This window comes from Podarcis bocagei, assembly GCF_964188305.1.
Source record: "Podarcis bocagei genome assembly, chromosome: 8".
NCBI classification, from domain to species: domain Eukaryota; kingdom Metazoa; phylum Chordata; class Lepidosauria; order Squamata; family Lacertidae; genus Podarcis; species Podarcis bocagei.
In genome coordinates, this window is record NC_138133.1 from 42,141,594 (window position 1) to 42,167,804 (window position 26,211).

The window sequence follows — 26,211 nt, forward strand, 5'->3', positions numbered from 1 at the left end:
ACTGTGTGGGCCACTGAAGTCAAGATTTCCACCTACATTGGGGCAGTGTTAGAAACTAGAATAGAAAAGCTAGGAGCCAAATGGCTCCTGGAACCTGGGTTGTGGGCGCCAAAACAGAATGGCTAGTTGCCACATGGAAGGGGGTGGTCAGCAACACTATTTATTATTTTGATAAGCATGAACTAATACGCAAATCACATAAGTGACACATTGGTAACATCACATTTTAAACAGAAATTGTTAATACATTTGTTAATTGTTAAGAAATTGTTAATAATGTGGTGTTTACAATAAAAATATTGGTAATTAGTACTATACTTCAGTTTTCGAAACACCCTACTCTTTATTGTTAAATTCCTTAACATATTGTTTATCGTTAACATATACTTTGAGACTTCAAGGTACATACATTTCAATAATCCTTGAGTGTCAGCCAGGTGCAAAAAATGGCACCCAGACCTTTTGTGGTGGTTGCAAATAGAGAATCTCTAGGCATGAAATGTGCCTGGTGCCCTGCTAGTTTCGAACCCTGCACTGGGGGCAGCAATTACTCACTAGCTATGTATTGAGTGTCTGTCTATATGGTATACAGTTAGTAGCGCATACAACATGCTATTTCATTGATTGTATCAGGTCTATGGAATGCCCTCACTGTTGAAATTCAAGAGGCCTCAACTTATTGGCATTTGGATGGCTCTTGATGATGAACCTGTTTATTTAAGTATCTTCCTGATGCCTTGAACTGGGTTTGGGTTTTACTACTGTATTTATATTATATTATATTATTATTATTATTATTATTATTATTATTATTATTATTATTATCATCATCATCATCATCATCATCATCATTTATTAAATTTGTAAAAACCCCTTCATCTGAAGATCACAGGGCAGTTCACAACATAAAAATACAAATGAGAACACAAGATACCTAATAAAAACAAGAACAAGAACAAACCAATAATCCCGTCCTCCCACAAACACATTCAAAAGGACATGGAATGTTAATCAGCCAAAGGACTGGTTAAAAAGAAATGTAATGAAGGCGACAGGCGAGTCTCCCAAGGGAGAGCATTCCACAAGCCGGGAGCCATGGCATAAAAGGCCCGTTTTTGTGTTGCCAGCCTCCAGACCTCTCATGGAGAAAGAACACAATGAAGGGCTCAGATGGTGATTGAAAGGTCTGGGTCGGTTCATATGGAGATGTGGTTCTTGAGGTATTGAGGTCCTGTGCTTTAAATTAGTCCCAGAAACTAACTGGCAACTGGGCAAGGATTGGTGTAATATGCTCAAACTGTCTTGCCCCAGTGAGCAACCTGGCTGCTGAATTCTGCACCAACTGAAATTTCCAAACTATCTTCAGAGGCAGCCCTATGTACAACGTGGTGCAGTAATCTAACCTAGAGATTACCAGACCATAGACTGAATTAGTTAGGCTATCTCTGTCCAGTTGGAGCTGGTGGAAGGCACACCATAGAACAGTCGCCACTTGAACCTCAAGCAATAACAATGGATGAAAAGTACCCCCAAGCTATATACCCACTCCTTCAGAGGGAGTATAACCCAATCAAGAGCAGGCAACCTCCCATCCATCTGGTCTAGGGAACCGACCACTAGCAGTGCCTCAAACTCATCTGGATTGTGCTTCAGTTTGTTGCTCTATTACTAAGGCAAGACAAGGGTCCAGCACATCCACTGCCACACCTGCAGATGTAAAGGAGCTGTGTGTCATCAGCATAATGTCAGCATATTGCTAACAACAGATAAACTACAGATGACCCTAGTCAGCAGTTTCATGTGGATGTTAAAAAGCACAGGGGATAAAATTGCTACTGATATTTTTGATAAATATGAGTTTTGTAAACTCAGGCATTATGTACTATGTATGTAAATAAATGATACTCCTATCATGAAGGGCAATAGCTGGCTGTTGGTGCTGGGCCTGTTTTATAAAAACAAAAAGTGATAAAATAAGATGATATTCACAGTGAATGTTACGTTTACTCATTAGCATTAAAAGGGACAACATGGAGGCATAATTTTAAACTTTTCTGAAAAATCACAGGGAGGGTACTACTCACAAAAGCAGTAAATCACTCTGTATGTTCCAAAGAAAGTTAAAAGATGTTAACAAACCAATCCTAGGAATAGTTGCACCCCCCTTGAGACTATTTATTTCTGAACAGAACTTTAAGAATGCTTAACTGGTTCTAAAATTTACCTATTAACATTTATATTTTATATGCAGATTAGGAATTCAGGCCACCATTCTATATGCAGTTACCTGGGAGTATACCACATTGAACAAAGTGGAACTTACTTGAATAAACATGCACAGTACTGCAATGCATGTTACCAAGAACATCTCTTAAATGTGGTTCAACTTTCCAAGCACTTGCTGTACACATCCCTACAGACTGGAAATAATTATTTTATGCATGCGCAAACAAATAGTTTTTCTTCTTCTAGACATATACCCTCAATATCTAAAGATAATTATGTACCAACTATGTTTGCAAACAGTGTCAAAATATTTTAAGCTTAATCGTCTTTAACAAGTTGAAACTTACATAACAGACATAATACTAGTTCACAGCTAGTAGCATAATATGCCCTTAATATATTCACTCTGCCACACAAAGGGCAAAACAACCATCGATACAGAATTAAAAATGGCACAGGTCAATTTCTGTTAGCCTAAAAAAATGTCAATCACCACTCTATCCCAAAGGTCCAGATAAACAGTAGAGCTTCTTCTTCCACTCTAAACCTTCCTGCTGTATCTAAATGCACTAATCTAATTAACATTTATTTCTTAACTTGTCCATAATACACTACAAAATCTATGCAAAATCTATCCCCAAGCAATGACATAAAATGATACAACTGCATTTTTTCAAATGTCGTTAATAAACCTGTTATTTCTTTTAATATCACCACACATCTTTATAAAAAAATAATAGAAGAAACTCTAGAATAGGAAACACTCTCCTAGAAAATGCATACCTCAAACTAAGTACATCTTAAAGAACTAAAAAAATCAGATAAATCGTTAGCTATACATTAAGAAAAGTTCACAAACACCAGCAACAAAAATTATAACTTTGTTATAGAGCCAGAACTAATATAATAGAATTTGTTTAGCTTAAAACAGAAATGTAATTGTAATTGTTCTATAGAGATAAACCACTTTGGTTCTGTAAAATGTGCAGAGTTGCAAAGAAGAGAAGATGGCCTTAATGATACCCAAATATGCATAATATCACAGAACAGCAGCTAAAACACTGACTTGTTTTCCCCCCTAAGCTTGATTTCATCTATAATCTGTATCCTTTACAAATTTATTTCATGTGAATACACCCAAGTAAACATATCATAAATAATTTCATTTCCAGGTATTTGATACATCTTGTGCCTTTGCTCTTTTTCAAAGGAAGCCAAAAACGCCAAAAACAAAACTCTAAGATCAACCCTGATTTCCGAGCTTGGCATGCTTCCAGAAAGGATCCAGCGCCCAACTTGATTTAAAAACAGATCATTGAAAATATTTTTATACTGGAGAAAGGATGACCTTTATGTTTCATGAATGCAGAAGAGAGCTGCATTCTTTACTTGTACAACATCCTGTCTTTTAGACCTAGATCAAGCTTGTCATCTTCTGATGTGGCAATTTTCTTTACAAGGAAACCACATACAAATACCTCACTGTACAAGAGTCATGTAAAATCTCTCTAGATTACCGGTAATTATAATGTATTACAAAGGGATGCAAAAGTTAAGGAAGAAGTAGCTTCACATTTACATCTTTGAAATAAAATTCAACATCATTTAATTTGGTTAAACATTTCAAGCTCATCTTTTTTTATAATTTCTGTCAAATGAGAGCCAACAAACAAACAAACAAACAAACAAACAAACAAACAAACAAACTGTATGTAGGTAATTTTCTAGATAACTGCATTTGAGACAAATTTATAACTACAACAAAGCCATTCTTCTCAAAATAAAAATCCCAAGTGTTCAAAATGGAAAATGAACCAGTCCAGAGTATCAGGCTCCCATCCTATAAACCCCTACCCGTGGGTAAGTCCCACTGAACTCAGAGTTACTTCTGAGAAGGCATGCACAGGATCACAGTGTTAGAAACAAGCAATGAGGCAGCAGCTGCCTGTCCAAAGCCTCTCTCCTTAGAATAATCAGAAGATGCTCCATTGTAAGTAGATACAATGAACGGCAGGAAGACAACTTCATACTAGAAGCAAAATGAAACATTTCCCCCCTAAGCAATACAGCTACTTACATATAAAAAAAGAAATGCTAGATACTGTCAGTATTCACAAGCCATGAAGAACAAATGTTTGAATCTTAAGATAAGTTAGCTTAAGAAAAGTTCATATAGGAAAGTTTCTCAGCCTCTCTTTCCTCCTGCAGCTAACTGTTCCCCCAATAAAAGCCTCTCTGGACAGTCAGAAGGCTCTCCTGAATAATATGTGCAGAGAGCCACTGGGGGAGGAAGAACTCACCCCAAATCAGGCCTGGCTACTAAAGTAGGCTAGCTTAAGTATGTTCACAGAAGGAAAGTTGACAGTGTTCAGTAGGGGCCCCTGAATTACTAGCAGCTTTCAGGAGACATAGGTGGCTGCAATGGGGAGAGGGAGAGGAGATGTAAGCCTAAGCATTTTAACTATAAAAGAATGATTATCCAAATATGCCTTAACTGAACATTACTCAAACATGCCACCAGGAAAATACAACCACCAGCAAAATAATAAACAGATCCGTCTCAAATCTGCAAACATTACACTACAATACCACAAAGGTGCTGCAAAATTTGTTAATCCAGGAATCTGAAATCCACATAGTCCTTGACTGCTTTTCATTATATAACGCTTCCTCAAGAACAGAAAATGCAGCACTATGGGTAGTATTTTTTTCTATACATTTTATACTGTGCCAAACAAAATTATCCAATGATAAAGTCAATAATAATAAATTTATCCCAAAGCATAAGCATTCAACATGGTAAACAAGTCATTCCATGCTTTTTAAACATTGCAAGGGGGAGGAAGAGGGCAGAGTACTTTTAAATCTTACCTGTGTGTAGTCAAAGTCAGAAAGGGGAGCTATACTCTTGATGTAGTCCGCTCGAAATTGGTTTTCTTGGTTGGCCAGTGGAACTGGAGGTATTAAAGTGCTCATTGCTGAAACTATGGTCTAGAATAAGCAAAGGAACAGGACATATTAACAGAGATAAATCACACACAGAATTACTAGGATATTTAGACTTATTTGAACAACAGGGTTTCCTCTGCAATCACAATCCTAATCACTAAGTATATACATTTAAGGAATAAAAATGTTTTCTTACCACAATTGCATCTTTTACATTTTTCCGAATATCCAGAATTTTCTGTTTCTTTTCTCTGTATGAAATCAAACACAAATCAATTTAGCCAAGTTGTTGTGAGTGTTCACCTGCTACTGAGATGCTGAAGTTCAAATTTCAATAGCTGTTTTTATCCCTAATATTTCATAGTGGAAAATGTAGTGTACAATTTTAATCAAAATAAATTATTTATATTTCTGCCACATGACAAATAACAATGTATAAGCATTTTTTAAAAAGGGGTAGAGGGATTATTTTAAAAAACTGCTTACTTTTACCATGAATTGACTCAAATTCTACATTTCTGAAAATGTCTAATCACAAAATACGGCATTCTCAGAAAAATTTGACATAAATAATACAGTCTGCAGACACTTTATAACAAAACACCATCATGTTAAACTGATTTCTTTTTTATTAACTTTAAAAATGAGGATAGTTCAAATATGTACTTGACACACACACACACACAAATCTATATCTATATCTACATCTACACACACACAACCTAATATATTGTTAATACTCAGGCAATATTTAGTTATTTGCTGTTGTAAGAAGTAGTCGCCATGTTGTTGCTACACAAGGGCCTATTAAACACTGCAGTAGCAACAGTGTAAAATACAGCAGAAGGACCAGGAGAGGAAAAATAAGGAATTCATGCCTCTCTTAATATATATGAACAGTAATATCCATGCTAATAGGGTAAGTTGATGAAGGTAAATTACCAATAAGCTACATACAAAGGATATAAGAAAGATCTGTTAACCAGTTTGGCTTAATGTGTTTCAAATGCATCTTGTTGGGGTTTGTGTGGGGTTTTTTTCTCTCCACCCCCCTCCAAATAAGAAGAATTCTTACTCTGAATTAAATCCATTTACATGCAAGATCCTCATCTGCTTGACAATAGTGCTTTTTCCTGACTCACCAGCCCCTGAAAAAGAAGAAAAATGTGTGATGTATACATTTAGGGGAGGGGAAAATGGGGAAAGGCAGAATGGAAGCATCTCTGTTTTCCTAAAACATTCAACTCTTCTCTATACATACCTAGGGCAATTTGTGCATTTCACGCACATAGAATTTATAAAGCAGGTCTGCATTCTTTCCATCTCATTTTCTCTTGCACATAAATAGTATAGTTTGCTTGCCTGCCATGGGAAACTGAACTGCACCACTGCACCCTCATCGCCCTCCCCCACCAAAAAGCCGTTCTTCCTTACCCAGCAGAAGCAAACGGTGTGTGGCTTTATAAGCCAGTCGCTCTTTCTGCAACTGCTTCTCTATTTTTTTGTTGGCTTCTCGCTGTGCTTTCTCATCAATACGCTGATCCTCCGTTTTGCTGTTGCCCAAACACCCCATTGCTATCGCTTAGGGTGGATGTCAGACTGAACAGGATTATAAATAAATAGTGCAAAGAAATAAAATTTAACGGATGATATTTATATCCCTGTGATTGTATCTCTCCTCTTTCTTCCCCACCAGTTGTTCAAATAAAATGGTTTCTGGTCGTTTCTGATCACAGTTGGTTTCTTTTTCCTCCCCCAAAGGGATGCAGAGAAGCTTCCGGGAGAGGTAAGTGTTTTTTAAAACAGAACAAAAATCTGTACAAAAAAAAAAAGCCTAACACACAGTGAAAAAGAAAAGGGCTCCTCCTGGAAACCTAATGCTGGCTTTCTCTCAGCGCCACACGCACGCGCGCGCGCGCGCACACACACACACACATACAGAGAGCGAGCGAGCGAGAGAGAGAGAGACACCCTCGCGCACACACACACTTACAATCCCTATATTTCTCTGTAAAGGTCTATTTTTGTCCTTGTAACTCAGCACTGCCCCTTTCTGTGAGACCAGGAAGTAGTCAAAGTACAAACGCTGCAGGAGTGGAGGGGGGAGGGGGAGAAGTGAGAGCTGAATTCTATGGAGCGTGCTAACTCTGGGGGTTTTTTTATAATCCAAATACTTAAACGGAGTATGAGGGAAGTGGGGGTGGGGGTGTGACAGACTCCGGCGGAGCTACTGATTTTAAAAATCTGCTCTACATCACAAAATCGCCACTTCAAAAAATCTGACATGTGAATTCCATTTTCATCCATTGTCCCCATGTGTTAATGCATATAGCACACGAACAAGTTGAGCCTAGGCTAAATTCATCACCCATTTTCCGTCCCTAATGTCACTAGGTGGTCCTTGTAGAAACATGAATTCTTATATACAAGACTGCTGCATGTTTTCAGTCTCCACACCCCCCCCCCATTCCTATAGATAAAGGGTGTTGGAAACTGGCATATTCAGGAGGATGGGATTCTACCAGATTTCAGAAATGTTGGGAGTTAAACAAACGGCTAAGTGCTAAATATAAGTGTAGTACAGCAGATTTGCATACAGTCAATAAAAAGCACATTAATGGAAGGAGTTGCTTTTCAGAGCTGACCAGGGAATGAGTTAGTGTGAGAGTTGCAAGGCAGAACATAGGAATACAGTGAGGGGAGAAAGTATTTGATCCTCTGCTAAATTTGCCCGTTTGCCCTCTGACGAATAAATGACCAGTCCACAATTTTAATGATGGGTTTATTGTAGCTGTGAGAGACAGAATAACAACAGGAAAACCCCCGGAAACCCAGAAGACAAAAGTCAGAGGTTGATGTGCGTTATAATGAGTGAAATAAGTATTTGATCCCTTTGCAAAAGATGACTTATTACTTGGTTGCAAAACCCTTGTTGGCAATTACAGAGGTCAGACGTTTCTTGTAGGTGGCCACCAGATTTGCACACATCTCAGGAGGTATTTTGTCCCACTCCTCTTTGCAGATCCTCTCCAAGTCAGTAAGATTTTGAGGCTGATGTGTAGCTACTTGAACCTACAGATTTTTGATGGGATTAAAGTCTGGAGACTGGCTAGGCCACCCCAGGACCTTCATGTGCTGCTTCTTGAGCTACTCCTTTCTTGCCTTGGCCGTGTGTTTTGGGTCATTGTCATGCTGGAATACCCACCCTTGACCCATTTTCAATGCCCTAGCTGAGGGAAGGAGGTGCTCACCCAAGATTTGATGATACATGGTCCTGTCCATCGTCCCTTCGATGCGGTGAAGGTGTCCTGTCCCCTTAGCAGAAAAACACCCCCAAAGCATGGTGGGGATGGTGTTCTTGGAGTCGTAGGCAGCATTCCTCCTCCTCCAAACACAGCGAGTTGAGTTGATGCCAAAGAGCTCAATTTTGGTTTCATCTGACCACAACACTTTCACCCAGTTCTCCTCCGGGTCATTCAGATGTGCATTGGCAAACTGCAGACGGGCCTGTACATGTGATGTCTTGAGCAAGGGGACCTTGCGGGCTCTGCAAAACCTCAGTCCTCTTCATGGCATAGTGTGTTACCAACTGTTTTCATGGTGACTATGGTCCCAGCTGCCCTGAGATCATTGACAAATTCCCCTCCATGTAGTTCTGGACTGCTTCATCACCATTCTCATGATGATTGCAACTCCATGAGATGAAATCTTGCATGGAGCCCCAGACCAAGGGAGGTTGACAGTTATTTTGTGTTTCTTCCATTTGCAAATTATTGCACCAGCTGTTATCACCTTCTCACCAAGCTGCTTGGCAATAGTCTTGTAGCCCAGTCCAGCCTTGTGCAAGTCTACAATCTTGTCCCTGACATCCTTGGACAGCTCTCTTGGTAATGGTAGCTACTTTGGAATCTGCTGGATTGATTGCTTCTGTCGACAGGTGTCTTTTGTACAGGTACTGTAACGAGCTGGGATTACAGGTAAAACCTCTCCCTTACAGCAGGTGCTTCTAATCTCAGCTCGTTACATACATTGAAGATACCAGGTAGCCTGACATCTGGCTGGTTGATAGGGGATCAAATACTTATTTCACTCATTATAATGCACATCAATCTCTGACTTTTGTCTTCTTGATTTCTCTGTTCACAGCTACAATAAACCGACCATTAAAATTATGGACTGGTCATTTCTTCATCAGAGGGCAAACGGGCAAATTTAGCAGGGGATCAAATACTTTCCCCCCTCACTGTAGCTGGCGGTGATTTCAATAACCAATGTTTCATGAATAAGATAGCTCATTCACAGTCTACAACAAAACCAATGCACTCTACAATCTGCCTCACTCAGATTATTTAACAGCATTTTCAACAAAAATGCAAAAAGCTTTGTACTAATCACAAAAAGGAATTGGGCCAAAAAGGAAATATCATATTCCAATGGACCAGTAGTCCAATCCCCTCTGCTGTCTCCTACATTGTTCTCATCCTGAAGACGGTGGGAGAGGTAAATGCATAAAATCATAAAATTGTAAAGTTGGAAAGAACCCCAAGGGTAATAGACCACCACCCCTGCAATGCAGGAATCACAGCTAAAGCATCCATGACAGATGGCCATCCAACCTCTGCTTAAAAACCTCCAAGGAAGGAGACCCCCACCTCCCAAGGGAGTTTGTTCCACTGTTTAACAGCTCTTACTAGAAGAAGGATGTTTAGTTGGAATCTCCTTTCTTGGAACGTGAATCCATTGGTTTGGGTCCTTCCCTCCAGAGCAGGAGAAAACAAGCTTGCTTCATCCTCCATGTGACAGCCCTTTAGATATTTGAAAATGGCTATCATACTTCCTCTCAGTCTCCTCTTTCCCAGGCTGAACATACCCAACTCCCTTATCCGCTCCTCATAAGGCTTTGTTTCCAGACCCCTTCATCATCTTTGCTGCCCTCCTCAGTACACTTTCCAGCTTGTCAATATTCTTCTTAAATTGTGGCACCCAGAACTGGACACAGTATTTCAGGTGTGGTCTGACCAAGGCAGAATAAGTTAAAGGTAAGGGGAACCCTGACCATTAGGTCCAGTCGTGACAGACTCTGGGGTTGTGGTGCTCATCTCGTTTTATTGGCCGAGGGAGCCGGCGTATAGCTTCCGGGTCATGTGGCCAGCATGACTAAGCCGCTTCTGGCGAACCAGTGCAGCGCATGGAAACGCCGTTTACCTTCCTGCCGGAGCGGTACCTATTTATCTACAGTGGTGCCTCGCAAGACGAAATTAATTCTTCCGCAAGTTTTTTCTTCTTGCGAGTTTTTCGTCTTGCGATGCACGGTTTCCCATAGGAATGCATTGAAAATCAATTAATGCGTTCCTATGGAAACCGCCTTCAGACCAGGTCCGGGGACAGTCTGTCCCCCGACCTCTTCTGAAGGCTGGGGGGGGGACAAGGGCTTTTCTTCCCACCCCCAGCATTTTAAAAAACCCCGGGACAGCGGAGGACTTCTCCGCTGTCCGGGGCGATCTTAAAATGCTGGCGGGCGGCATTTTAAAATCGCCCGGGACAGCGGAGGACTTCTCTGCTGTCCGGGGCGATGTAAAAGCCCCTGGGAAGGCAGGCAGGGGGGACAAAGACTTTTGCCCCCTGCCCGCCTTCAGAAGAGGTCCTGGACCTCTTCTGAAGGCGGGCGGGGGGCGAAAGTCTTTGACCCCCGCCTGCCTTCAAAAGCCGTCCGGGAAGGCAGGCAGGGGGGAGCAAAGACTTTCGCCCCCCGCCCGCCTTCAGAAGAGGTCCTGGACCTCTTCTGAAGGCGGGCGGGGGGCGAAAGTCTTTGCCCCCCCGCCTGCCTTCAAAAGCTCTCCCGGGAAGGCAGGCAGGGGGGAGCAAAGACTTTCGCCCCCCACCCGCCTTCAGAAGAGGTCCTGGACCTCTTCTGAAGGCGGGCGGGGGGCGAAAGTCTTTGCCCCCCCCCGCCTGCCTTCAAAAGCTCTCCCGGGAAGGCAGGCAGGGGGGAGCAAAGACTTTCGCCCCCCGCCCGCCTTCAGAAGAGGTCCTGGACCTCTTCTGAAGGCGGGCGGGGGGTGAAAGTCTTTGCTCCCCCCCGCTTGCCTTCAAAAGCCGTCCGCGATAGCGGGAAGCTCTTCCCTGCTATCCCGGACTGCTTTTAAAATGCTGGCGGTGGGGAGCAAAGCCTTTCGGCCCCCGCCGGCCTTCCTGGACCTCTTCTGAAGGCCGGAGGGGGGGGGGAAAGGCTTTGCTCCCCACCACCAGCATTTAAAAGAGGTCCCCGGAGATTTCCCTATGGGCTTTCGTCTTGCGAAGCAAGCCCATAGGGAAATTCGTCTTGCGAAGCGCCTCCAAAACAGAAAACCCTTTCGTCTTGCGGGTTTTCCGTCTTGCGAGGCATTCGTCTTGCGGGGTACCACTGTACTTGCACTTTGACGTGCTTTCAAACTGCTAGGTTGGCAGGAGCAGGGACCGAGCAACGGGAGCTCACCCCATCGCGGGGATTCGAACCGCCAACCTTCTGATCAGCAAGTCCTAGGCTCTGTGGTTTAACCCACAGTGCCACCCGCGTCGCCCAGAACTGGACACAGTATTTCAGGTGTGGTCTGACCAAGGAAGAATAGTGTGATACTATTACTTCCCTTGACCTGGTCACGGACTAGGGAAACTACATTTCCAACAACTCCAGCAGAAAAAAAATACTGCCAACATTACCATGGTACCAAATCTTCATGTTGCAAACAGCTGGGAGAAGGAAAAGAGGCCCAGCGGACCTCATCTAGCTTCCATTTGCCTTGAGCGATGTGATTCTTGGAAGAGGGAGACAGGGTAACAAAACCAAGGAAGGAACAGTCTACTCGCGGTGCGTTTGCCTGCCTCAATTCTATGGGATGAAAGAGGGTTTTAAAAATGAAATATATTCTACTTGTTTTAATATGCGCAGGGAAGCACAGTTAAGCACCCTTGTGCCAAATATTTGCCCTAACCCCACTTTTCAACGTACACAAAATGCTTCCAACAGTGATACTGCAGATAGCCAGATAAGTAGGAATTACCTTTCAGCTGCTTTTACTCCTAATCCCATACCAAATGCAACTTTACTAGATAGTCTCAAATGAATGACTGCAACGTGCATATTGACTACTTGCATCATGTGAATCCCCTGTTCTTTCTCACCTCTAACTAGGTCTGGCTGTTTCATTTCCTTGAAAGGGGGCTGATATGGGCCTCTCAGGTACACCAGCCCAGAGTTAACAAACAAAAAATGTTGAGATGAGCCCAACTTTGAAAATAGCGCTGCTTCCTCCCACCCCACAGAGTTGCTTTACTTTATGTGTGAAGTTGTGTTCCCCCCTCCCATAATGCGCATTGATTCTCGCTTACACTGTACCACATTTGTCTTTCTGTTGTCCTTTAACCTAGCTTCAACAGATATTTTGGATTTCTCCACAGTTTGCTTGTGTTTTACCATCACAAATAATCTGGAATAATCCATAAACTTGGTTATCATATTGCTCTCCCCTGACTATTTATGAATATATGAATATAAGAAAGTAGCACTGGCCTAACACAGATCCTTACAGGACTTCACTGTTAACTTACGTTGTCTGCTCATAATTCCTATTTTCTTTCTAATAGTTCCCCATTCTTCAATACTTCCTCATTCAGCTACTGATCTATTAAAAAACATTGTTTTATCCCATGACAACTTCATTTACTCAGATGCTTTTGGGAAGTCCCCATATTGGATGACTCCTATCTGCATGCTTGTTTATACACCCATCAGATCCAAACAGTGAGGCAGAACTTTGCTTTCTAGAAGCAATGTCATTCCTTCATTTGAAAGTCTTATTCTTCAAAATGATTAAAAATTTAAGCATATTTATGCTTTCCACTAATTTATGCAGACAGACATTAGGAAACATGCCTATATTTTCCGTAAAATCCATGCACCTTTTTTTTTTTAAAAAAAAAAAACCAACAAACCTGTGTTGCACTACTTTCCAATTCTCAAATAAACTGATTTTAGTATCAACCATTTCACACAAGTTCTTCAAGAACTCTTAGGTGTATATTATCCTCACTCAGCCATGCTCTTACTTATTGGCTGGCTGGTCCTATTTTCCCTATGTTATTAATCAGTCTCATCTGTTGATACCATCCCGTGGTGCTTCTTTGAATCTAGACCCTAGTGTCTGCCTAATTTTATTTCTATTCCATTCATCTGTTTTCTTTTCTGGCACTCTACTGAACTGTTGTTTGACTGTCAATTAGGTGATTATTCTTCATGCCTTATTTCATGCTGTTTTTCCTGTTTTCTTCCAACAGAGACTTGGTTCTCAACTAATGCTGTTACTCCTGCATCTCTTGGCGATCACACTTCACTTCATGTGATGGGTCCAGATGGAGATATGGAAATTGCTCCTATTGTGCCTTTTCTGTTTTCCCATCTTAATTTCTTATGTATTCTTCCTTTTTATTTTGGGTATTATGTTTCTGTTTCATTCTGCTATTCTTCTTACTGTGATTTATTGTCTTCTTAGTCCCTTGGCTAACTTCTTATCTGACTTTGAACTTCAGTTTTCCTTCTCACTGAGTTATCCTCCTCCTGTTCTTATTCTGGATGATTTCATTTCCATATTGATCAATTTGCCAACTTGGAGGCCCAATCTTTTTTCAGCCTCGTTGATGTGTTTGGTTTCTTTAATACTACTTGTACTATGGTACTCTGCATGTAATGGATTTGATAACTTTTTCTTTTTTCAGTGTTGTTCTCCTTTTCCACTGTCCGAAACACGTCCTTTCTTTATGCTTCTCTGGGATTCTACATTGTCTGACCCTCTTACTAAAATAGTCACACTCTTTATCCAGATTCTTTTTCTCTTTAATTACCTTCTATTTTCTCCTGTTCTCTTTTCATCTTCCCTCAGTGAGACAGTTTCACTGTTTAACACTCCTGTTTCAATTGATTCCCTCACTTCTGTTGTCCTATTCTTTCTCTTTCCTTGTTTACGTCTTCACTGTGCTACCTTTCTACTTGAGCGGCTGAATGCTTATGTCATAATAAATCTGTTAGTTTTCAAGGTGCCACAAACTCTTTGTTGTTCTGGGGCAATGAACAAATATGGCATTCTCTGGAAGCTACAGGTCCTGGTCATATTTTGTTTCTTTCGCTATAAATTCATGTTCAATGCCCTTTATTGTTGTTCTTCCTAAACAATCTACAGTCATACCTCATGTTACGTTTCCTTCATAATACATTTTTTCAGGTTGCGTCCCGCGACGACCCAGAAGTACCGAAAAGGGTTACTTCTGGGTTTCGCCACTTGCGCATGTGCAGACGCACAAAATGATGTTACGCACATGTGCAGAAGCGGTGAATCGCAACCCACAGACGCAGCGGCACAGAAGCGCTGCTGCGGGTTGTGTTCTATTCATGTTGCGAACGGGCCTCCGGAACAGATCCTATCAAGGAAAGTGGCGGACTCTCCTTAATTGGAGGTTTTTATGCAGAGGTTGGATGGCCACCTGTCAGGGATTTATAAGTTGTGATTCCTTCATTGCAGGGGTTGGGCTAGATGACCTTTGAAGGTTGACCTTCCAACACTTACAGTTCTACTTCTACTTAAAGGATTTTATTCTTTTTTTAAGCTGAAAATAATCCCAGAGAAGCTTAGTAAGATCAACAGAGATAATAACAAATAAGACAGTTACAATACTGCAGCTCTAGAATGTGCTGAAACTCTAGTAATCCTTATCACCCTTCTTTATCTTTGATGTCTTCCTTAGTTAGGCCTGTTCCAATGTTTTAACCTCCTTTACCCTCTGCTAAATTTGCCTCCTTCTTCAGTATCTCTTTACCTCTATTCTCCCTTCCCCCATTTCCTGCTCTCTCTTCTTCAATATCTCTCTCAACCCTTAGTCTGTTCCCCATTTCATCACCCCACCTAACACTTCCATGTGCCCCATCCCCTTGATTTCCTCTTGTCCCAACTCAAACTTTTAGGAGGTATTTTAAAAATCCCTGTTTACACAATCGTTTGATTGCTGAAGGATATTGATCCTGACAACCCTGAAATTACCTGTAAAAATATGTAATTTTTAAGACTTTTGGACTGTTTCTTAAGACTTCTAAAAGATTGTTTTTAGACATTTTGATGTATTGTTTTATTGTTGCTGTGTTTGCCATCCTGGGAACCTTTCTGAGGAGAGGTGTGATATACATTTCATAATAATTAAAATATCTGGTGATACGGAAGGGGGAGGGTGCCTTCCTTCCTTCACCCTTCCGCCAGTCACCAAAGGGTCCGAGGCGATGACCTCAAGGGCACCCAGCCTTACATTCACCCCTCAGCCCCCACACCGTCGCACAAGCACCACACCCTACCCAAGCCCCCAAATTAAAGTGCCTTTCCCTTTTCCACACGGGTGAAATAAGCCCAAACTCTTAAGCCTCTTTCTCTTAAGCCTCTCTCTTGCTCCATCTTTATCGTGGGTAGACCGTATCAAACTGCATCCCCCATTCGTTTCAATGGCTGCGTTCTACCCAATCAGAACCATCCATTCGCTTTGCAGGGCTAGCTCAGTGAGCTCCTGCACGCCTCATTTAACCTCTTGACAAGCTGCTGACGGCTCCCCGCTGGGAGAACAATGGAACTGCAACTCGTGAACCCATAAAGTGTCAAATCTTGCAACAATGTATCTATTTTGTTTCCGACTTCAATTATCAATATAAGAATGGACTGAAATGGACTAAAAACTTCTAAAATTCGTATAAAATCAACCGCAGCTCCGATTTCCTTGGTTTTGGTGTCGATCGACTCAGTTTCTTCAGGACCCCATGACACCTCCTCTGCCTCCATAATCCCTCGAGCGAGGAGTCACGTACTCAGGAAGACCCTAATCCAGTCAAATCACTCTGCCCAACCTTTCCTCCGGGCAATGCCAGGTGGCAGACTTCGCATACTTGGACTATTGTCTTCTCATCACTGGTACTCAGGAAGCACTTATCCGCGCATATCTCCAGCTCTGCATATTCCCCCTCCCTCCTCCATATGTTAATCTGTGTAACCCAACCTCTCCTTAAAATATTCATGATGTAATCTGTGTAACCCAACCTCTCTCTAATGTATTCATGATGTAACTATGATGTATTTTGCACTGTATTCTGGGACATGGAGGGAAGTTTTAAGAGTTAATGTCACCCCTTTCTCGCTGTTCAATCTCGTCTTGAACCTGTTGCGCAATAAACTTGGATCTTCTGCAGTTTGCTCCTGTCTCCGGCTGAGCTCATTTTCTTCCGCAGGGACCCACGGACCTAGTCCGATGAGCTGGGTGGCAGAGTAGCCCCGCACCCATATTTTACCGTAACACTGGAGAGCCATTGTTTTCCCATCAATCTCTAGCTTCTGTCTATCTCTATGATCTCAGTCTTCTTATCTGCACTTAGATTCCTCTGGCTCTTTGTTGCTTGTTATATCTTCCTCTCTTGCACACTTGTTCTTTAGATTGTTCTTTATTTATGGACCTTTTCACTAGTTGATATTCAATTAATTGATTCTTACTTCTTCCTTTTGAAAAACACCTTAAGGTTTTAATCCTATGCACACTTTCCTAACAATAAATCCACTGATACAGTGGAACTGCCTCCTAAGTAAATATGCATTGGTTTGCACTGCAAGACTCATTTTAGCTAGCCAGTTTCTCACTTTACTCTAGTGCAGTGTTTCCCAACCTTTTTTGGGCAACGGCACACCTGTTTAATGAAAAAAATCTCGCGGCACACCACCATTACAGCCCCGTGACGTCAGCGCGCAGCGTCACGCCGGGAGGGATGCACGAAAGTGAAAGTTTTTAATTTTTTCCCCTCCCCCTTGCCGGGGAACCTCCAAGCTTTGGGGGTGGGGGGGGAGGAGGCAGCAGAGCGAGGGACTGAGGGACGGCGGCAGCTGAGGCGGCGGCGGCTGTTGTGGTGGTGGCGGCGATAGCGGGCGGAGGAGGGGGCGGCGGCGGGAGTTGCTGCTGCTGTTGTTGCTGCTGCTGCCCGGACATGCCGGCCTCCTCCTCCTCCGCTGTCTCGCGCTCCTCCCTTTTGCACGCGCTGCCCCGCCGCTCGGCACCACCACCGCGGAGCCGCCCCCGGCTCGACGCGGATCCTCGCCGCCGCCGCCTCTCACCGCCCGACTCGCCCGCCTCCCTCCCACGGCACACCAGCCGATGTCTCACGGCACACTAGTGTGCCGCGGAACACCGGTTGGGAAACACTGCTCTAGTGTACACAATGTTCTCTCCCTGCCAGCACTCCAATCCCCAATTTCCTCCCTCTTTTTCTGTATCTCCAGCCAGAGGTCTGTCTGTAACTCCACCTTTGTTACCTCCCCTTCAGAGGTTCAGACAGACCAGTGGCAGTACAAAGAAAAACCTCTATAGAAAAGGATGTAGAATAATATTAGAGAAAGTCAATGTGATTTTTTCTTTTAATTTTTATTACACTGAACTTTGTGTAGGGTCCACTTGTTTCCTGAGGCCCAGTTCTTATCAACAAATTTATCAAACATGTTTCCAGTATCAGTCACATGTGTTAATAACTTCCAGTCCTAAGAGCTGTGTACCAAAATCATTATATACAAAGTATGCTGCTATTTCTGTCTGCAACAACCACTCCTCAGTTTCTCTTACATCAATACTTCTACTTACCATTAGCAATTACCACTGTTGTTATTTCCGTGGTCCCATCCCACTCTCTTCTGCCATTTTCACTCTCCCTCTCTCATTCTCCCCCTCTCACATTAAGTGCCCAGAAGCAAATTGCCCTTATTATAAGCTAATTGTGGTGATGCAATGCTTCGTAACCAAACTTCGTATTGATGGAATCTAATAAGGGTATTTACTACACAATAATATGTATTCTCAAATAAAATACACTGATAAATGTAGACATGCGTTTTTCATACTTAGCCACAATATTTTGTACTTTGTTATCTTTATTAGAATGCATAAAAAGTGGCTCCCTTACAGTTCATTTCAAAGCACCATCAATTTCGCACTAATCTACTACTACCATATTCTTTGACATGTTATTGTCAGTTTGATAATAATCTTCAAGTCATTCATGATCTATACATATCCTGTACATACTGAGTTGCCCCTTCTGAATCTCCACAAGAGCAAGGGTGCACCCCCTTAAATTTGTATTACTGAATTTATTATCCGCTAGGATAAAGTTAGTGATGTATTATTGAGTGGCAACTAGCACTGTGTTTGTTCCGTTTGTTTTGCTGTGCAGAATGAGAGTCTAGAGCAGTGTTTCCCAACCTTTGGTCTCCAGCTGTTTATGGACTACAATTCCCATCATCCCTGACCACTGGGTCTTGCTAGCTAGGGATGATGGGAGTTGTAGTCCAAAAACAGCTGGAGGCCCAAGGTTGGGGAACACTGGTCTAGAGTGTTGTAAAGCTACTTAATATCACTCTATGTGAGAGACTGAAACATTTTAAAGGCCCTAAGTGAGAATTGTGGGTGAGGATGGTTCTCTCGTTTCTTTGTCACTGTATTGCCCCAGATAAGCATTTGTACATCATAGTGCAATTTTTGCAAAAGAAAAAAAGAAAAGTAAAGTAAAGGTAAAGGTACCCCTGACTATTAGGTCCAGTCGTGACCAACTCTGGGGTTGCGGCGCTCATCTCGCTTTATTGGCTGAGGGAGCCGGCGTACAGCTTCCGGGTCATGAGGCCAACATGACTAAGCCACTTCTGGCGAACCAGAGCAGCGCACGGAAATGCAGTTTACCTTCCCGCCAGAGCGGTACCTATTTATCTACTTGCACTCTGACGTGCTTTTGAACTGCTAGGTTGGTAGGAGCAGGGACCGAGCAATGGGAGCTCACTCCGTTGGGGGGATTCGAACTGCCGACCTTCTGATCGGCAAGTCCTAGGCTCTGTGGTTTAACCCACAGCGCCACCCGTGTCCCTTAAAATAAAAGTACTGGCATCTTAAAGACTAACACATTATGGCCTAAGTTGTCTTGGTATACAGTTTGTTACATCAGAGGTAACATTACTGGTAAACCCTGAAAACCTATGCAATAATGCATTTGCTAGCTTTTAAAGTGTCCCTACACTACGGTTTGTGGTAAGCCATGGCTAGTTGACCATATCTTTGACTGAAAGTATACTGTAATAATGTACCCAAAACAATACAATCAGTCTGTGGCAGATAAAGAATTTTAAATTAGATCTCTGGATCTGGTGGGCTTCTTCTTTTAAAAAAGAAGGTTCTTTCCTACTGGCTATCGGAGAAATAAAATGTACAAGTAATAGTTTACCCAATCAAGTATGATGCAGTCTAAGGGGGTTCACTTGAGCAGGGCAATTCACGATTAAGAATTATGAGCCTCAGAAAAACAGCAGCATGAACATGCACTGAGTGCACCTGACTCACCAATAGAGAGTCTGTTTGTAAACCCAGTGGAACAGTCTCCACTGTAGACCTAATCTAACACTTTTTCAAGTCAAAACATCCTTATCTTAAGCACTAAAATTCTTATTTTTCAATGTGTGTGTGTGTGTGTGTGTGTGTGTGTGTGTGTAATCTGCTTTGGGACCCAGTTAGTGAAAAGCGGATAATTAAAAATAAATAAACAAGTAAACTTGGTATGTGATGCTCAACTCATTGTGTGTGTTACGTTTTTAGTTGGTAAGTCTGAAGGAAAAGCTTGTGTTTCATTTCTGACTGATGCAAGCAGCTTTGGGAGATAGTACTTGTCTGAAAAGCAGGGGTGGGGAAGCAAACTACATATGTACATATATACACATCGCAATCATAAAAATAAGCAAAGCACAACCAAGGCAGACAGTCACATCTACACATACCATGATGTTTTTGCCTGATTAAGCTATCATTTTATGAGTTATTTTGCATCCTGGGCCCCAAGAATTGTGCAGCTGAAAAAATAAACTAACACACATCTCAGATACATGTTTGCTTTTCTAGCTGAGTATCAAATCATTCAGTTACACAAAGGACCAGAACACCAAAACACCATAACTGCAAAAGGTTTTAAAATGCAAATGATCTATACTTAAGTAAACAACATACTGTTTATATGTTATATTAAACTGCAGCATTTCCTTACTTCTCTGTAATTAAAGTTTTTCTATAAATCAGCTTGAAACCAATAAAAAATAAAAAATTAACTAAACTATTTCATTTTAGAAGAAACCAGTTGTGATTAATGTCACTATACAGAGAAATACAACACTTACTGTAAAGAACAAGGAAGAAGGAATGGTCAACATAACAAATAACTTTTTTAACTTCTTAAAAATCTAATGAGGATGCAGGCAGGAGTTATATACAGAAAAACATTTTATTCCACCAGGGAGGTAGGAAAGGGTTAAGTTTTTCTCAAGTCTAAACAATGTTTGGTGTAAGTCAAGACACTGGAGGAAAGACAAGATGCTGCTTTGACTCAGAACATGCAAAAATCAGCCAAAAATTTACAAGAGAAATTCTCTGCTCCAGGTGTGCAACCAGCCAATAGTAAGGGGAGCTGGTGATGATGTAAGGCAGTGATTTTCAAACTTTTTGAGTCCATAGCTCCCTTGACCAACTACATCATCACCAGGTCCCCTTACTATTGGTTACTTAGTTGGTTTTGATTTGGGACAGGGCCTTCTCAGCAGCAGTTCCCTATTTGTGGAATGCCTTTCCCGCTGTGGTTACTTGTCTCCTTATTAACATTCAGGAGCAATTTAAGAATATTTCTGTTTACCTAGATATTCAATAGCTGAAATAAACTATTCCTGGCAACCCTGACATTATTAGCTGTGTAGCTATTTCTGCAAAAGCGCAGCATGTGGAAGATCAGGCTTCCTTGTGATCTTTGAGGAAATCATCTTTGGGTTGATCTCTGGGGGAAGGGAGAAATTATCGCCATGGTAGCTGGAGTGCCATAAAGAGGAGAAAGGATTGCCATGGTAGCTGTATTAAAGGACTTTGTAAATAGATTCAGTAATAGAGTTAACTTCAATAGACTTTTTGCATTATTGGAGAAAGAAGAGAAGTCCCTCAAACCAAAAGCAACCAAACAAAAGAAAGGAAAAAATGACTGTTAAAAATAGTCCAAAATACAAGGATGAATGTGCAAATGATGAGGCTCCAGTAAAGAAAACATCTGAATTTCCTATTCTGTCCCCCCTATGAGTAGACACCAATGAACAGGAAGCCATTCAAGATCTCTTATCATTGAAATGCCCCTGGCTCCCTACAGCCAAAGGTCACCTTCCATGTCAGATAAAGGAGGAAACGCTGGCTAAGGAACAACCCTCCTCCAAGTAGCATTGTGTAACTAGCCCAAACCCAAGGGACTAATGCCACAGATGGAGCGAAGAACTTATCTTCTACAGACCCTGAAACAGGCAAATGTGCACTCCATTACTGCAGAAGACATTGAGAGTGTAGACTTTCTTTTTTATGATTACAAAAATGCTAGAGCAATTGTAATACGTAGTAACCAGCAGGTGGCAGATATTATTTTGAGGGCCAGACCCTCCCTTAATAAAATCAGAATTGAGGCAAACAAACCCATCCCCTCATTATTCGTCCTAACAGGATGAAGAGTGCCAACAGGGTAGTTGATTGAGCTTGACCTAGACCAGCAAGGTCTAGCCGGAAACAGTATGGCTCACCTAGTGGCTGACAGAACACCAGACGCCATCAGTCTTCTTGCATTGTCCATGGAGTTTGGAACAACCAAATTATCTAGGAGGCCCTCCAAGGAAGTGGATGTGGCATCAAGGTTCCTGGCTGACGGGCCCATCCCTGCCACAGAATTGATGCAGGGAATAATTAGCAGCCTAGAAGAAGTAGCTTCTGGCACATCGTGGGAAATTCTATCTTCCACTAAAGCATCTATAATTATAGACAAATTAAGTAAAATTCAGAAGGGTCTGCTGGTTATAGACTCCCAAGTTGATCCAAATTCCATTGATGGATACTATCACGGTGTTGAGGAAGAGGAATCCATAGAAGCATCTTTCGTTTTTTTTTTTTATAATAGTTTTTTTATTTGCTTTTTTCCAGGGTAAGAATACAACATCAGTAACACAACAAAAGCGGTTTTACAGAAAAGAAAAGAAATTATAGAGAAAAAAAAGAAATTCACTTTTTCAGATCAATTTTCATAATCAACCAGACTTCCCCACGTCCTCCATCCCCTGCTTTCTTTACAATAAAAAATAAACAGCAAATTAATACCTTATTTCAGTTGTTTTTGTGTTTTCATTTAGTTATATAATCCATAATTTAAACGTTTCAAAATCTTAAAACTTAGTTTCTATCATTTACCAATTTCAATACTGAAGCGTGTTTTTCCAAAGCACTTAGCAAACTCTCAACATTCATATAACTTATAATGTTTTTGTAAATAGTCCTTAAATTTTTTCCAGTCCTCTTCCACTGCATCTTCTCCCAGATCTCGGATTCTGCCTGTCATTTCGGCTAATTCCATATAGTCAATCAGCTGCAAATGCCATTCTTCCAGCGTAGGTAGTTCCTGTGCCTTCCAATATTTAGCTATAAGAATCCTTGCTGCTGTGGTTGCATATAAGAAGAAAGTTCTATCTTTTTTTAACACTCTCTGGCCCACAATGCCCAGGAGGAAGGCCTCTGGTTTCTTGCAAAAGGTGTATTTAAACACCCTTTTCAACTCATTATAAATCATTTCCCAAAAAGCCTTCACCCTCGGGCATGTCCACCAGAGGTGAAAAAAAGTTCCTTCAGCCTCCTTGCATTTCCAACATTTATTATCAGACAAATGATATATCTTTGCAAGTTTGACTGGGGTCATGTACCACCTGTATACCATTTTCATAATGTTTTCCTTTAAGGCACTACATGCCGTAAATTTCATACCGGTGGTCCACAACCTTTCCCAGTCTTCAGACATAATGTTATACCCAATGTCTTGTGCCCATTTTATCATTGCTGATTTAACTATCTCATCTTGGGTATTCCATTTAAGCAACAAGTTATACATTCTTGAAAGCACTTTCGTCTTAGGTTCAAGTAGTTCTGTCTCTAATTTTGATTTCTCCACCTGGAAACCAATTTTTTTGTCCTTTTTAAAGATCTCTAAAATTTGGGCATAATGAAACCAGTCTCGCACCTTTCCTTTCAATTTTTCAAAACTCTGCAACCTCCAAGTATCACCATCTCTCTCAATTATATCACAATATCTCAACCAGCCACTCCCCATATTACGTAGTTTTATGGCCTTGGCCTCCGTCGGTGATAACCACCTCGGGGTCTTGCTTTCAAGTAAGTCCTTGTATTTAGTCCAGACAATAAGTAAAGCTTTCCTGACAATATGGTTTTTAAACAATTTATGAGACTTTGCCTTGTCGTACCACAGATATGCATGCCACCCGTAAACATTACTGTGCCCTTCTAGATCTAGGACATCAGTGTTTTCCAACAGAAACCAGTCTTTCATCCAGCAGAGAGATGCAGCTTCATAATACAATCTTAAGTCCGGCAGGGCAAACCCCCCTCTTTCCTTTGCATCTGTTAATATCTTAAATTTTATTCGGGGCTTTTTGCCCTGCCAGACAAATTTCGTAATATCCCTCTGCCACTTTCCAAAACATTCCACTCTGTCCACGATCTGAAGGGTTTGAAACAAAAACAACATTCTTGGCAATACATTCATCTTTACTGCAGCAATTCTTCCCGACAAGGTAAGTTTCAATCTTGACCAAGTTTCCAAGTCCTTTTTAATTTCTGACCAGCATTTTTCATAGTTATCCTTAAATAAATTCAAATTTCTCCCAGTCAAGTTAACCCCCAGGTATTTCACTTTTGTAACCACATTTAATTCTGTTTCCTTCTGAAACCCATCTATTTCTGCGGATGTCAAGTTTTTTGCCAGAACCTTAGTTTTTTGTTTGTTCAACTTGAATCCCGCCACCCGACCAAACTCAGAAATTAGTTCAAGGGCTCTTTTTGTACTGGTTTCTGGCTCCTGTAGTGTCAAAACCAAATCGTCTGCAAAGGCCTTAAGTTTATATTGCTTTTCTCCGACCTGTATTCCCTCCACCAGCTGATCCCTCCTAATCAAGTTCAGTAAAACCTCCAGGACAGAAATAAATAACAAGGGTGATAGGGGGCACCCCTGTCGTGTCCCTTTTTCAATTTTAAACTCCTCCGTCACCACACTGTTTACTATCAATTTAGCCTTTTGTTCTGAATAGATTGCTTCAATACTATTTTGAAACGCCCTTCCCACTCCCATCCCTTCCAAATTTTTCTTCATAAATTTCCAGGATATATTGTCGAAGGCCTTCTCCGCATCTATAAAAATCAAGACTGCTTTTGTATTCATATTTGTCTGAAGTAGCTCCAAAACATCAATAATATTCCTAGTATTATCAGACAAATGCCTACCAGGGAGAAAGCCTGCTTGGTCCTTATGAATTACTTCATTCAAAACTTTTTTCAGTCTGTTTGCTAAAATATCAGCAAAGATTTTGTAATCCACGTTTAGGAGTGAGATGGGACGATAATTTCTGAGTTGAGTCTTTTCAGATTCCACTTTTGGTATCAGAGTGATGAATGCTTCTTTCCACGATTCTGGTGCCCCCTTCCCTTCCATGATCTGGTTGCATACCTCCATTAATGGCTGTGTCAAATATTCCATCAGAGTCTTGTAATATTTGGAGGTAAGCCCATCTGGGCCCGGGGATTTGCCTATTTGCAAATTCTGAATGGCTCTTTCAATTTCCTGTTGTGTTATTCTACAGTTCAGGGTTATTTGTTTGTCTTGTGTTAGCTTTTGCAGGCCATGACTTTTTAAGAAGTTATTTATTTCAATCTCAGCTTGTGGTCCTTGGGTGTACAGCTTTTTAAAGTATCTCTGGAAACATTTTCTAATTTCTTCTGGTTTCTGAATACATTCTCCTTCAACCTCCAGATTGGTGACAAAGTTCAATTTTTGTCTCTTCTTCAGCTGCCATGCCAGCAGCTTCCCACATTTATTCGCCGATTCAAATGATCTTTGTTTCATCTGTTTAATTTTCCATTCGATTTCTTGGTTTATCAATTTTGTATATTGTGCTTGATAAAATTTTATTTCTCTTAAGACCTCTTTTGATTTTGGATTTAATCTCAATTTTCTTTCTCCTTCTCTTATTCTTTCCAGAATCTTGTCCTTTTTACCATTCCAGAGCTTCTTTTTGATAGTGTTCTGTTGTATCAGAAACCCTCTCATAACGGCTTTACTCGCATCCCAGATTGTCTTCTTTTCCACCGAAGTATTCAAATTTATTTCAAAATAGTCTTTCAGTGTTTTTTGGGCCTTCTTCACAATCTCCTGGTCTCTAAACAAGTAGTCATTCATTCTCCATCTGAAGGATCCAGCTGGTGTAAGTCTCAAGTCCATTTTCAAAGCATTATGGTCGGAGCAAGTTTTAGGACAGGTCTCTATTTTTTTTGTCTTAGGTGCCAGTCCTCTTGATATCCAGATTTGGTCGATTCTTGTCCATGATAGATGGGCCTCAGAGAAGAAAGTTCCCTCCATGCCTAGAGGGTTCTTTGTCCTCCAAATGTCAATCAAATCCATATTGTCTGTAAGTTCAAAGAAGGTCTTTGGAAGTCTGCCATCCTTGTTCAGGTTTTGGTTTTGTGACTTATCCATGTAGGTAGAGACTACCCCATTCATATCTCCCATCAAAAGGATGTTGGTGTAGTCAATATGATCCAGCATTGTCTCATGCAGTCTCTTATAAAATTCCGATTTCCCGTCATTTGGTGCATATATTCCAACTATCAAAAATTTTTCTCCTTGTGATTGTATTTCAATCGCCAAAATTCTTCCTTGTTCATCTTTAAATACCAATTTTGGTGCTAGGTTCTCCTTTGCATAAATCACTACTCCTCTTTTTTTTACCTTGTCTGATGAAATAAACTCTTGGCCTAGTTTCTTGTTAATTAACACTCTCCTGTGGAGCCTGGTCACATGTGTTTCTTGAAGACAGATGACGTCCAATTGCTCTT

General features: G+C 41.3%; 1 protein-coding gene across 7 annotated transcripts in view; it reads right to left on the bottom strand.

Moving 5' to 3' along the window:
• The window catches only part of GNAL (G protein subunit alpha L), a 180,060-nt gene that overhangs the window by 80,144 nt on the left and 73,705 nt on the right, over positions 1-26,211 (bottom strand). For 5 of the 7 annotated variants that reach the window (XM_081205624.1, XM_081205625.1, XM_081205627.1 and 2 more), the window contains 3 exons: positions 6,251-6,323; positions 5,372-5,426; positions 5,098-5,217 (listed from right to left, as the gene is read on the bottom strand). In XM_081205624.1, coding sequence (XP_081061750.1) covers positions 5,098-5,217; positions 5,372-5,426; positions 6,251-6,323 — 248 coding nt within the window. Of the gene's footprint in view, positions 1-5,097; positions 5,218-5,371; positions 5,427-6,250; positions 6,324-6,436; positions 6,538-6,609; positions 7,083-26,211 lie in introns of those variants that run through there. The other 2 variants (XM_081205623.1, XM_081205628.1) reach the window with 2 other exon arrangements.